Source organism: Zingiber officinale, chromosome 8A (genome assembly GCF_018446385.1).
Source record: "Zingiber officinale cultivar Zhangliang chromosome 8A, Zo_v1.1, whole genome shotgun sequence".
Lineage (NCBI taxonomy): Eukaryota > Viridiplantae > Streptophyta > Magnoliopsida > Zingiberales > Zingiberaceae > Zingiber > Zingiber officinale.
The window spans coordinates 61,489,025-61,502,047 of record NC_056000.1 but is presented as its reverse complement, the minus strand read 5'-3'; the positions used below and the strand labels follow the sequence as shown (position 1 = coordinate 61,502,047).

The window sequence follows — 13,023 nt, the reverse complement described above, 5'->3', positions numbered from 1 at the left end:
TCGCCGGTCGAGAGAGGGCTTGTGGTAAGAGAGAGCTCACGGTAGGAGAGGGTAGGTTTAGCGAGAGAGATGCATTTGCGGCAAGAGGGGCGCTTCGGTGATTCAGAGAGGGAGGAGTGTCTAGGTTTCGTGGAGAAGAATCGCGAGGCCTTCGTTGCGTTATCAACTTCTCACACGGATGACGTGGAACTCGCCACATAAGCGTGCCGCACGAAATCGCTAGACTCTCACCGAAGCAGATGAGTTCTATATAATATTGTTAAGGGCATCCGCAACGCCTTTAACACTCGAACAATATAAATGTGTCACATTAGTATTAACGTTTTATATTAACGTCCATTGTAAAAGCCCTAATAAGAATACTGGGCAAGGGCAAGAATGGACTTGGCCAGTATTTATATATCTAGCCCGTATTTATGGCCCATCTCTCTCTCTCTCTCACTCTCTCTCTTAAGCGGCATCCACGACGAGAGACGCTGGTGGAGGCGCCGCTTCGTTTCTCCTCCCACCGCTCTGCAAGCTCGGAATCCAGATTAGCGCCTCGGGAAACCCTAGATGTTTGGATTCTAGGATCTACGTGAAGATTCGGGGGTTCGAAATCCGTCGGAGTCGCTGTTTACTGCGATAACCGTCACCAAGTCACGTAAGCTTTCACCTTTAGATTTGCCGTTCATGTAGATTTAGCAAATTCCGAGATGATGTGATGGTATTAACTGTGCTTGATGGCGCAAATCTGTAGTTCTATGTCATTCGCGATCTCAATTTCATGGTTAATCCTACTGTACATGGGGATAAGAAAGGCGGCTTGAGACTGCTTGAACAGGAGGGTGGATGATTTGACCATCTGTGGCAGTTGATTTCCTTAGGATGCTTGTGTTTTTGAGTGGTAAAAAATGTCGTTTTTCTATTGACACTGATTTACATTTTGGATATTTTAGGAAGGATGTCTGTAGGCTCAAGGTAGGTGGATTTTTGCTTAGTTTCACTAGATCAAACTTTTTTTTACTTAGTTTTTTGTTATCAGTATCTCATCATTCATTCATGCTATCATACTTCGAGACAAATTTTGTACCGAATCTATTGGTGACTGCTTGTGTGATTTTTTTACTTCTTCTTCTCATTTAGTAAGTCAATAGATGACTACTAAATTCTGCTCCTTTCATGGGCATTCAGCATCATTATATATCTATGCTACAGGGTGAATTGGTCGCAACTAACTATTATGATAAGTGGATTCTTGCAATTTTTTCCCTACTTACCTTTCATAATTCTCCTTTCTTTCCGTGTATTCTTTGTTGTCATTACTTTTATTTATGGAATTGTATTTTATATTCAGGACAAGATTAATCAGATGATGGTTATTGATGAGCATGATGATAATTCCTTACAAGAGGATGAGAGAGCAATTGGAATCGACATAAATGAAGGAAATGCAGCAGAGGCTCTAACTAGAATAGAGCTTGATGTTGCATATTCTTCAGAGAAGCTACTTAATTTGGAAATACTTTTGATGCTGGTAGCTGATAGAGTCAATGATTTTGAATCATGGAAGATGGAGCATGGGGACATCCTAGCTGAGTCTGTTAAGAAGTTTTTTGAATCTGATATATTGTGTGGAATTTTATGCACTGAGGTGAAAGAACTGCAAAGCTTCATGTCCTTTCTACAAACTGAAATCATGGAGACATGCCAAAATCTTTTTGATGGTGAAAACTTCGAAGCAATTGCTTCTGAAGTAGGCAAAAAATTGCTTGATGCTGAAAAATCTGTCAGGAAGTTACAAGATTCAATTGCCGATATACAAAAACAGTCATTGAAGTTTGAAAGCATTCTAGCTTTGTGTCATGTTGAAGCTAGTAAGTTGTTCATATTTCTTAGGTTGCTTTATTGTTTGCACATATTGAGATGGCGACACTAATTTCTCTAATGCATGCATTTAATTAGGGTTGGATGAAAATCAGAAGTTTGATAATGGTCATTTGTCATCCATTGGCACTGTTGATCAACAATGGAGTGTCTTAAAAATGTTGGACGAATCATTGGCACGAGAACTTGATCTTGAAAACAAGCTTTCAGACACAAGGTCAAATGAGAAGGATCTTAAGCTACAGTTGCTTTATGCAGAAGCAGAACTTGACTTCATTAAAGAATCAATTGAAATACATTTGGAGAGAGCACTTGAGGCTGAAAATACTGCTGAAGTTCTTTTGGCTATTTCAAAAGAATTTGCCGGTAGACTTCAGGTTGTTCAATTTTGTTTAAATAGTTCACTTAGACGAGAGAATGAGCTGAAGTCTCATTTCAATGTACATGCTGAAGAATCTATGAAGGCGAGCACAGGGACCATTCCAGAAATCATCTCCCTGAAGGAAAAGGTGAAAACACTTGAGGAGCAGCTTAGACAGTCTCATGCCCAGATGCAGCTGGCAGCGGCCTCAGTTGAATCAAGTCATAAGCAACAATGTTATTTGCAGTCTGAACTGGGTCAAAAGGAAAATGTAATCAACGATCTCAGAGCTGATGTTTTGAGAACTGAAAACAGAGTTGAAAGTGCTGAAGGTAAGTATGTCGAACTGCAAGGCATCAACATCAAATTGAATGAGGAGCCTGTCTTGCTGCAAAAAATCAATTCCGAGAGAACAAACCTTTCACGGTCTAGTGAATCAGATATGCAACTGGAGCATGCAAGGGCATCTGTTGAAGCACTTAAAGAGAAGCAAAGTGGATTGTATGATACTATCGATGATATGGGAATTGTGATTGAGGAGCTCAAAATAAAGGTTTCAAAAGCAGAAAGTAGGGCTGAGAATGCTGAATCTAAGTGCACTTTGTTAACTGAAACAAATTTAGAACTAAATGAAGAGCTGGGTTTCCTAAGAGGCAAATTGGAATACATGGAAACATCCATGCATCAAGCTGAGGGTGCAAAAGTTGCCACTGCTAAAGACATTGGTATCAGGACAAAACTCATTGGTGATCTGGTCATGAAACTAGAATTGGAAAGAGAACGTCTTCAGTCAGAGGTATGCCTTTAACTTTTCCGTGTTCTATTCTAGTAAATCTTTCAAAGTGTAGAGGCTAATAGACTATTCCAATGTGAACTTTTGCAGTTTTGACTAAAATTATATTTGGGTACTAGTTAAAGATAGATCTTACAAAGAGTTTCTTAGAAAAATTGACACTAATATATATATATATATATATATATATATATATATTGATAAGGTAAAGTATATTAAGAACCAGATAAATGTACAATCTTGAGCAAGGTAAATTGAAACTAATCTTGAGCCTGAACTATATGCAATAAAATTTAGTTGAGGTATATTGTTGTTTCCCTTCCTGTGCATTAATGTACCATTAATGTATCATAAATGTTTCTGTATTTGAATAGGGTTTCACACACCTTGATTAGTAATGCATGTGGCTTAAGTCAGGTTTCATATGTTTCACATACAAAAAAATAATGCTTTTCCAGAAAATAACTTATCTTCTTGTGTGTTTGTTTGGGCGTTCAAAAATTAAGTATTATGTTTGGCTGTTAATGTATGAGGTATGAAACAGGCCAAGTATGATAAAATATGTGGGCTGTCCTTGAAAACATCCCACTTTTAAATTATGAATTTGTGGAATTATATCATAAATTATGTCTGTGTTGTCCTTTTTTACTTTTTCCAAAGATGAAGTGTTGGATTACACACTAAAAAGGGTCTTTTGTTCCAATCTTTATTGGTGTTGCTTGATTTAATCTGTTGGCTAACGATTCTCTCGGTTCCACTCCTGCAATTTCATATTTCAAAATTGTCTCCTGAGAATTTGTCGTGTGGATAGTTTACATGAATTATGTCATCTCATTCTGTCAAGTTCTCCTGTAATAGTCAATACTTGTTTGTTAATTAATAAGTTGCATTAGATTTACTCAAGCTATTTAGGATCCTCTCAGTGTTCTTTTAGGATGTTATAATCAAACTTGTAAATTTAGTGAACTTCCAAAAGTTCTCTCCTTTTGTTCGTGTTTCCTTGCAGATATCTGCCTTGATAAAAAAGAACAGAGCTTTGAGTGAGAAATTGAAAAGAAATTCTTCAAGCTACAAGGGAACCCACAATGAAACTCTACCTGGCACAAAATCATCAGGAGAAAGACCTGCAGAATCTTTTAGTAGAGACATTCAGGTGGGTCATCTAGATTTCGTTTTAAGTTTTCAGTGCAGTGCCCTCATTTTCGTTTCTAAGATTATCGGTCAATCCCTTCTCCGGCTCAATTCTAGTGATCAACTGAACAAGATTTCTTTTTTTTTTTTGTATTTTTGTATTTTGTTTGTTTGTTGAACTGTTATATTTTCTCAATGGCATACATTAACATGCAATTTACATGTTTAACTATGTATCAGACAGAGAACCTGGCTGCGGGTATCAGTGAGAAGCATCTGGTGACCACTCTTTCAGCTGAGGAGATGGCCTCAGGTTCAGATTCAAAGATCGAGACTGTGAGGAACATCGAAGCAGCTCAACTCGACCCAAAGTATCTTTGCATGACTATCCTCGTCTTGTTTGTGGCTGTCCTTACCTTCTATGCGTATCAACAAGAAAGCAATCCCGTGTACTAACTGGAAGGAGTTCCTAGTCGCCTTGGCTTCTGATTCAATAGCATCCTATCGACTGATGAGATTGTTCCTTAGATTTTGGTGTTGTGTTGTTGAGTTGGATCTTGGCCGAAATTCGTGTAATGTTTCGGTCATGTAGAGTTAGTTTAGTAGAAAATTTTGCAGCTAAGAAAATGTTATCAGTAGATCAGGTATAATAATTTCTATTTTTGGTTTATTATAAATTGTTATGTTTGGATGCTGTTGGATTGAAAGTTAAAACCTAGAAAATGTTTTAGGATTTAACTCCTTTTTATTTTTACCCTCAAAATTTGATAAATAATAACATTTTATCAGTTGTATCTTCAAATCCATATCGTAGTACTCAACTACCCATTGAACTTGTTATATTTAAGAATTCTCCTTACAATTTACATCCTGTTCTTCGGAAAAGTCACTTGAAAGACATTAAACATTGGCGTAGCAGTATGTATATATATATCATCGTGTGTGAATTTTATAATAAATATATATCAGGAAAATAAATTCTATTCATTCTTCTTTAATTTTTAGTTAATTATTAACCGTTATCCAGATTATATTAAAATTTACTTATTTTAATATTTTTCTTTTTATTATACTGCATAACATTGATTATTGAGGTGTCGGTCGACATTTAAAACATGAAAATATATCTTAAGCAATTCCAAAATAAATTTATTTAACCTTTAAAAATTCATGAAATAGTTAATGATTAACATTCTCAATATTTACTGAGATTCATAACTAAGTATTTAAAAAAGGAGCACGAAATTCTTACCGAAAGAACTATCGGGATCACATTAATTCTATTATACAAAGCCTTATTCTACATATCAAAATACTATTTTCACAATTCAAACGTAACTACAAAATCACATGACAAATTTGACCATAAGTAACATTCTCGATATATATTGAGACAAATGCCTAATTCTAGTATTACTTGCGGAAAAAAACAACAATGTAGGAAATATTGATTAACATTACTATATGGAGACAAATGCCTAATTCTAGTATCACTATGTGAGGGGAAACAAAGGCAAACAACAAGGTAGGAAAAAGAAAATAGAACATGATTCCACACGTCACAGGAAAAAGAGAATACTGCTACAGTATTACAGATTTAAAATATACATTTGATTACATGGGTTACCCAAAAAAAAACAATTTGCATCATAATGTAGAATTCAAGATGCAAAGATCCATAGTTTGGGTTGATAGGCTCTTCTACACAGCTCCAACTATCGCCGATACCGGTATCGTTTGAAATTGAAGTACAAATGAAGAATCCCGCGCTCGAAGGTTGACTTGAAGCCTTTCTTGTGAGAATACTCCCATTCCTTGTTTACAATACGGAAGGCCTGTCAAATTTTACATAAACATATCAGGCAGCCATTTAAGGTCAGCTATCATTAAATTCAAAGACATGAAAAACCTAGCATAGATGTGGGAAAAAAAGAAAGACAAACTTTAAATCTACTAATGTGTTTCACCAAAAGTCTGATGACAACATTTTGGATAAAAATTAACCTATGTAAGAGTATATTGGTTAATTATGGCATAATTTTGATATAAAAATACAATTTATCAAGCTGCTTTGATATTTTAGAATAGGACTAAAATTCTGAATTTTTCATTAGTGAGGGCTCAATGTCTGCATTCGCTATTTCTATTAACATATTGCTAGAAGCTTAAAATAAATTAATACTCACAATGTCTTCGTAGGGCGGCCCGGCATGGAACCTGATAATACAGGTCTCATCACTGTTGCCATCCTTCTCAATAGTGTACACTGGCGCTCTTGACTTGTCAACAAGATCAGGGTAAAATATGTTGAACTTGTAGCCCTGGACAATCTTAGGAGGAGGATTGTCGTGATCATAATGAGTTTGGTTGTACTTGTTCCACTCGTATCCAGTATGAACCCGATTGAAATACTTTGGCTTTCGTGGACGATATTTATCATGCCACCAATACACCTAAAACAAAGAAAGCCCAAAAGAAGAAAAACAATGTCATTCCTTCTGCAAAGCTCAGTAAATTTTCACTTGTTAGATATCTCCTATTTTTTTTTCAAACCATATGCAATGCCTCTTTGAAAATGATCCATCAGTGAGGTTTCTTAAAACAAAATGGATTTCATATAAGGTGGTGATTGATGAAATAAGAATAACAGCAACATGTAGTTTTGATATGAAGAAAAGAGAGTAAAATAAAACCTGTGAATCCAGGGCTACTTCAGAGCCTGCACCAAAAACTGCATCACCTTCATCCATAGCCCCCATCGCTCTCATGGCTTTGAGTTCCATATTGTCTTCAGGTTGGCTCACCTTCTTTGCAGTCATTGCTTCCCGAGTCTTCATTTGCTGCTCCATTTCTATAACTTTGCGTTTCCGCTCCTGCAAAAGATGAGTCACTAAATTCAGCACACTGAGCCTCCCAATTCAGAAAGTAATGCAATAAGAATGCCAAACAGAACTAAAGCTGATACTTATCACACAATTGACTGGCTGATATAGGTAATTTGTCCTTGCAAATCAGTCAAACCAAACAATAATCAATAAAAAAAGTATGAGTTGGAGGAAACTTTGGGCAGGATTAGTTGTCAGGATTCAAAATCAACAATGGCTGGAAGTGAACAAATTGCCATATTAATAACTAATAACATATTATAAGATTGCAAAAAAAACAAAAAACTTCAATATGTAGTTTCTAGACTTAGCTTTCACAAATTTTAGCCAAATATGCAATAGTCAAAACACTCACTAGCATTAACAATCTAATTACTGCAAATGCAGTAACCCAGCCCTCTATTTAATCTCCCCAGGAGTGCCAACTCAACATGGAATATCAAGATGAATTCTAGGCTTGTTCTAACATGTACACTAGAAATTGCCCAACACACGATTCAACATGGAATATCAAGACTAGAAACAAAAGGTCGAGATGAACTCTAGGCTTGTTACATAACATGTACAGGGAGCAGTACATTACCAGTTCAGCCCAGTCTTCCTCAGGATCAATTGCTTCATCGTCTTCATCACCTTGCAAGAGTTGAGGTGAGAATGAGCCTGCTTCTTCAGGTGGTGAGAATGAACCTGCTTCTTCAGGTTCATCAGCATCCTCAATCAAATGCTCAGGAGAATAATGCTTGGAATCTAAAAAAAATTAAAGCATAAGCATAGCACTCAAACAAATTCAGATAACCAAGTGGATTAAATTCCTTAGTTATATACCCTCTAGATCCTGCAATTCATCCTCTTCAGCTTTTGCATCTTCATGTTCTTCTAACTGGTTCTCAACCTCTGCAGGATGCTCTGAATGTTGTAGATGCTTTCGTAGAAGCGAGGCATGGATTTCTCTAAGAGAAGCCTGCATATAGTGTTTAAGATATAAATCCAAAAAATCAAAAGAGCTAAGTTCAATTCAATAAAAACAATAGATAGAAAGAAACATCTAAAACGTACAGTATAGGCTTAGATTATGTAGATCCTAAAATTTTAACTTTAAACAATACAGTTGGGAGCATAATGGTAGATGTATGTAAAATCTACAATGTAAATGGCTCATTCTTAAACATTGAAATGAAAAAGGTAAGTAATGAGACAAGGGCACATCTGATACAGGCCCTCAATTATCCATTCTATTCCTATCCCTACTTAAGAAAAATCGGAAGAGACTTTTGGAAGATGACACCTATAACAATAAGTTGCTTAGACTGGAGAACAAGTAATTTTGTGCACATAACTATTAGATAAGCCAAGTGTCCACTAGAAGTGTTGGCGTCGGAGTAACGATGTCCAAACCCAACACAGGCACAAAGAGGATAAATGAAGAGTTCCATTAACCATAGCTTACAAGATGGGAAGCGTGTTATCCATACCTTATATTTATTTGCTGGAAACCAGGAAATAGAACATAATGAAATAATTTAAGTGAAGAGAAAAGAAGAAATAAATAGTATCTTATTTTCAATTTTTCATTTATTTGATTGTTTAGACAAAATTGAAATGAGAGAAATACACATTTATATTTATGAGATGTGTAAACTCCATTTCCATCAATTTCCACCTAGCTTGGGTGGAAAAAAAATGAAGAGAAAATTTAGAGGATTAAATTACCTTCTTTTTTTATTTACTTCTAAGTAAACAAGAAAATCAATCATTTCATTCTATTTCTTCTCTTCCATATCCACTCGAGTTAACACAACATTAATGTTATAACTCAAGGTACAGACACACTTATTATGGTTTACTCCAATAGTAGCTAGCAAGCAAAAATTTCAGTATAACATCAATTGTAACTAGCAGAGGACATAGATTAAGGATAAGTCCATTAAAAGACCAATTCGATGGAAAATAATAGAGGCATAAATATTCACGTTTGATTATGGGATTGATTCAACTCTAGCAGAACACAACAGTAGTAGATGATTCCAATCATTCAGAGCATGCAATTATTTGTACCAGAGACTAGATACTAGAATAAGTATAAAGCTTTAGAAGAAATCAATGCCAAAGAAGTTTAATCTCATCATCAAGATTGGTAGCATACCTTCGCCTTGTATATTTGGAGGTGCTTCAGAATAGCCTCCCAATACTCAACAACCTTAGCAGTGCCTGATCGCATTTGTGATTCAATTTTTTGTTGCATCAACTCCAACTCCTTGGACCTTTTCCCTTCCAATAGATTCTTCACATCAGCCTCAATGCTCGAGTGCAGACCCCTTTCTTCTACAAGAACTTCAGGAGGTGGTTGCTCGCCCCGTACTCTAGCTCGATCAATTGCATCTTTTTTCTGAGCTTCCGCAAGTTCCCAGTTACAAACTACCATCAATGCCTGTTCATCATCAGGAACACATCAGATATCAACTAAAGAGAAAAGAAAGAGAAAAATTATCCAGAGGTAAGAAAAGGATATTAAGGTTATTATGTGACCATAAAAAATAGTTCACAAATCAGTGTCGAATTGTCATTAGCCTAATCAGAATATTATCCTTTGAGTAAAAGAATGAGTTTATTCAAATTATGAAATATAGTTAGATAAAAGAAGACAAGAAGTTATTACACAAATTGTGATAAAATTTCCATCCTCTAATTAAAATATTATCATTTGATTAACAGAAAGTTCAAGAAATTTGTGAATTATAGTTAAGTGATAGCCTATTCATGGACATAAAATAAAAGGATCAAAGTTATTACTTAACCATAGTTCACAAATTAGTGTTGAGCTATCAATAGCTTAATTTGAAGATTATTATCATTTGAGTATCAGAAAAAGTTCAATCAATTTCATCAACTTTGAAATGAAAATGAAATCCCAGGCTTTATTTGGATTATTTTGATTCATTAATATTATCTAGTGATCAGAAGCCCAAATTAAGTCACATCAACTATATAGAAAATTTTAGGAACATGTGTCTTCTATAGATTAAAAATGTTAAGCCATTAGTGCTGAAAAAAATACAAAAAATTGTGGAAGTGACTAATTTTGAAAGGACAAAACTAGAAGATACTTTCTTCTACATGTCAATGAGAGTGAAAGCGGTACAATGGAATATAAAAAAATAAAATCAAGTTGTAAGCACAAAGAAAGATGTGAAAGTAAGGACTTTACCTCCCAATATCTGATATGAATTGGTGTCGTTGTATCCAAATCCAGATGCATTTTAATGTCTTCACGAAGTTCTTCCAAATCCTTGACGGTAAGCCCCTGTAGTTTTAATATTTAACATCCATGAATAATCAACTCAAAATTTTTTTAAAAGAAAAGATAACCACATCAAGGCATAACTATTATAGCAATCAACAATACTCAAAGCTATATATGCAGTAATATAGACTTTAATGTTAGAGAGCACTCAATAAAACTATTCTAAATGTCACCATTAGCATTAGCTATTTTAAATTCGAATTTTATCAAAGAGTTGAGATTTGAGAGGTAAATACCTTAAATACAATGTAGGGTTCATTTAGATCAAAGTCAAATTCTTCAGAACTGGTAAGGGTCTTGGTAAGCATATCAATTGGTCTTGCACGCCCTTCTCGCAGTCTAATCTCAGATCTAACTTTGCTTTGATCAAAGTGAAACTGCACAGTAGGAAAAGATTAGTAACAGATAAAAAGAATATCATGAAAGACTTCAAAATTAGGAGGAGAAAAAATGTGGCAAATTAAGAATATAATCACCTCTTCTTCTTTCTTCTCCCAATCTAAAAACTCAGCACGAGCTCTCTCTCTTGCCAACATTGCCTGCAACATTTTACCAAAGAAAGTATGAGAAGGCTTAACTAAAGCATCCTAAGGAAAACATCTCCAAAGATTCAAATAAGTGTATTTGTAGAAAATTGAAAATTTGAACAAACCATTTCTTCCTCACGTTGTGCCTTTTCAATTACCCTTTCCTCCCTTCTTTTCTTCACCTTTTCAATCTCAGCCTGCATCAAAACTAAATTAGTATGCAATAATAAATACTAAATACCTACAGACAAACTTTCAAGATGTAGCAAAATAAAAGAACTATGTAAATTAGACAAAATTCTGACTCCTATAAAATTTTAATCAGTTCTTTATCTAAAAGAGAACATAGAAGATTAAACTGAAATACTTAAAAGAGACAAATCCAAGAAAATCTACTTAGGTTTAAGCAATGACATACACTTTTTTTACCAGGTTAGAAAGATTTATCTTTATTCATGAACAATAACCATCATTCATTTCCCTTAGCACAACATGTCTCAGGACAGAATGAAAAATCATGCTCAAAATTATAAATTCAGCAAATATAGACAGACGAACTGTCTTAGAAGTTGAGATGTAGTAAAATTATACGCAGATGGAATTAAGGTGTATATTATCTAACAGGAAACAACTCTGTATTTGATGCAACCATTTTAGTGACAGGTGGAGCAAACCTTAAACACCACTATGGGTTTTAAGACAATACACTCATGAATAACCTTAAAATTATACTTCTTTAGTTGCTAAAGCCATCTGAAGATCATGCGATCTTCCTTGATCAATCCAAGCAAAATGAAATATACAATATTAAAAAAAATCTAACTAATACAAATTATACCACTATCTATGATAATTACATACCATTTTTTCTCTTTGCCTCTTCTTTTCAGCCTTCACGGATATATCAAGAGGTACACCTTGCATAATATCACGTTCTATCTTTTTCCTCCATACAAACCTACCAATTTGTAAATAAATAAAGTAATAAGTACAAAGTGATATCATGTTTCTACAGGAACTAACATGCAACGCAAGGATATATGTCTATTTTTTAAAAAAAATTTGTAGAAATAAGGAAATGAATACTTAAGACAAAAAAGAAAAAATTTATATCCAAATACAACTATGTCCTGATATTTGATACATTCAAATGATTAGTGGTATAATTCCTTGCAAATTACAAATACTCTTCGATATCTTTCATGCAATATCATAGTTACAATCATACAAGTAAATAATTAATTTTTCCCTTGTGATTTTGTAATGCAAAGTGAGAAAAAATATAATGTATTTGGAAAAAGAATCTTACTTCTCAGTCAAATTAGAGTCTCCAAAAGGATTGGAATCGTTAGAATATCCAGCCTCGTTTGCTTTGAGTTTCTTAGCAACCTTCAGAGCCTAAAAGAAGCAACCAACAATTACCCAACCGAAAACATCCACAAACCCTAATAAACGTCCACAAAAGAAATTTAGACAATACCTTCTTCTGCGCCTTCTTCACCATGTAATCCATGATTTCTTCCTCTTTTATATCCCGCTTAGCCCTCTTACCTCGGTCTTCCTCACAGCGGCGGCTTCGGTCATGGCGCCGGGAAGATATCCGGTCACCCATGCTCACAGCGGAACAGTCTTCCTCACAGCGGAACGGTCTTCCTCACAACGTCGGCTGCGTGATAGATTCGGTCGGTCTCACAGCGGAACGGAGAAAAGGAGGGATCGAGATGTGACTTGTGAGTAGCCGATCTTTAAACAAGGTGAATTTGAGACCTAACTCGATAAATATTTATAAATAGAAATAAATACGGATTACAAATAAAATCTAAAACGATATAATTTCTGTCAAAAAATTTATATAAAATTTAATAAAAAAAACTAAAATGGAAAGAAATCTGTTTTAAATTTATATAAATTGGAAATAATTTTTTTATGGAAATAAAATTTATTTCAAATTTATGTAAATAAAAAATTAATTTGTTATCGAATTAATTGTCTATTTTAAAATATAATATTTATAAAAATAAAGATAAAAATTAACATGAATTTACAACAAAACTATAAATAAATTTTAATAAATATAAATAAATATAAATTACAAATAAAATTTAAAATCGTATAATTTTTTATCAAAAATTCATTTAAAATATTAAGTTGGAAAAAAA

General features: G+C 34.3%; 2 protein-coding genes across 2 annotated transcripts; one reads left to right on the top strand and one right to left on the bottom strand.

Annotated features, from left to right (window-relative positions):
* Positions 1–418: 418 nt before the first annotated feature.
* LOC122009246 (WPP domain-interacting tail-anchored protein 1-like) lies at positions 419–4,889 on the top strand. Its single transcript, XM_042565332.1, has 5 exons — positions 419–643; positions 1,337–1,856; positions 1,945–3,023; positions 4,027–4,173; positions 4,392–4,889. Exons 2-5 carry the CDS (start codon positions 1,352–1,354, stop codon positions 4,605–4,607), a joined length of 1,947 nt encoding a protein of 648 aa, XP_042421266.1. The 5' UTR covers positions 419–643; positions 1,337–1,351; the 3' UTR covers positions 4,608–4,889.
* A 700-nt stretch (positions 4,890–5,589) lies between these two features.
* On the bottom strand, positions 5,590–12,620 carry LOC122009250 (cactin-like). The gene is made up of 13 exons (XM_042565339.1): positions 12,345–12,620; positions 12,174–12,262; positions 11,726–11,822; positions 10,990–11,061; positions 10,814–10,876; positions 10,574–10,714; positions 10,242–10,337; positions 9,180–9,464; positions 7,862–7,997; positions 7,620–7,783; positions 6,845–7,024; positions 6,338–6,604; positions 5,590–5,986 (listed from the first exon to the last, which is right to left on the bottom strand). Exons 1-13 carry the CDS (start codon positions 12,474–12,476, stop codon positions 5,867–5,869), a joined length of 1,842 nt encoding a protein of 613 aa, XP_042421273.1. The 5' UTR covers positions 12,477–12,620; the 3' UTR covers positions 5,590–5,866.
* Between the last annotated feature and the right edge of the window lie 403 nt (positions 12,621–13,023).

Excerpts from the sequence above, each read along its gene's own strand:
- LOC122009246 (XM_042565332.1), top strand. The coding sequence starts at position 1,352 with ATGATGGTTATTGATGAGCATGATGATAATTCCTTACAAGAGGATGAG. Across the intron at positions 3,024-4,026 it reads GAGAACGTCTTCAGTCAGAG|ATATCTGCCTTGATAAAAAA; the intron begins GTATGCCTTTAA and ends GTTTCCTTGCAG. Across the intron at positions 4,174-4,391 it reads CTTTTAGTAGAGACATTCAG|ACAGAGAACCTGGCTGCGGG; the intron begins GTGGGTCATCTA and ends ACTATGTATCAG.
- LOC122009250 (XM_042565339.1), bottom strand. The coding sequence starts at position 12,476 with ATGGGTGACCGGATATCTTCCCGGCGCCATGACCGAAGCCGCCGCTGT. Across the intron at positions 11,823-12,173 it reads GACTCTAATTTGACTGAGAA|GTTTGTATGGAGGAAAAAGA; the intron begins GTAAGATTCTTT and ends ACAAATTGGTAG. Across the intron at positions 7,784-7,861 it reads TGAATTGCAGGATCTAGAGG|ATTCCAAGCATTATTCTCCT; the intron begins GTATATAACTAA and ends AATTTTTTTTAG.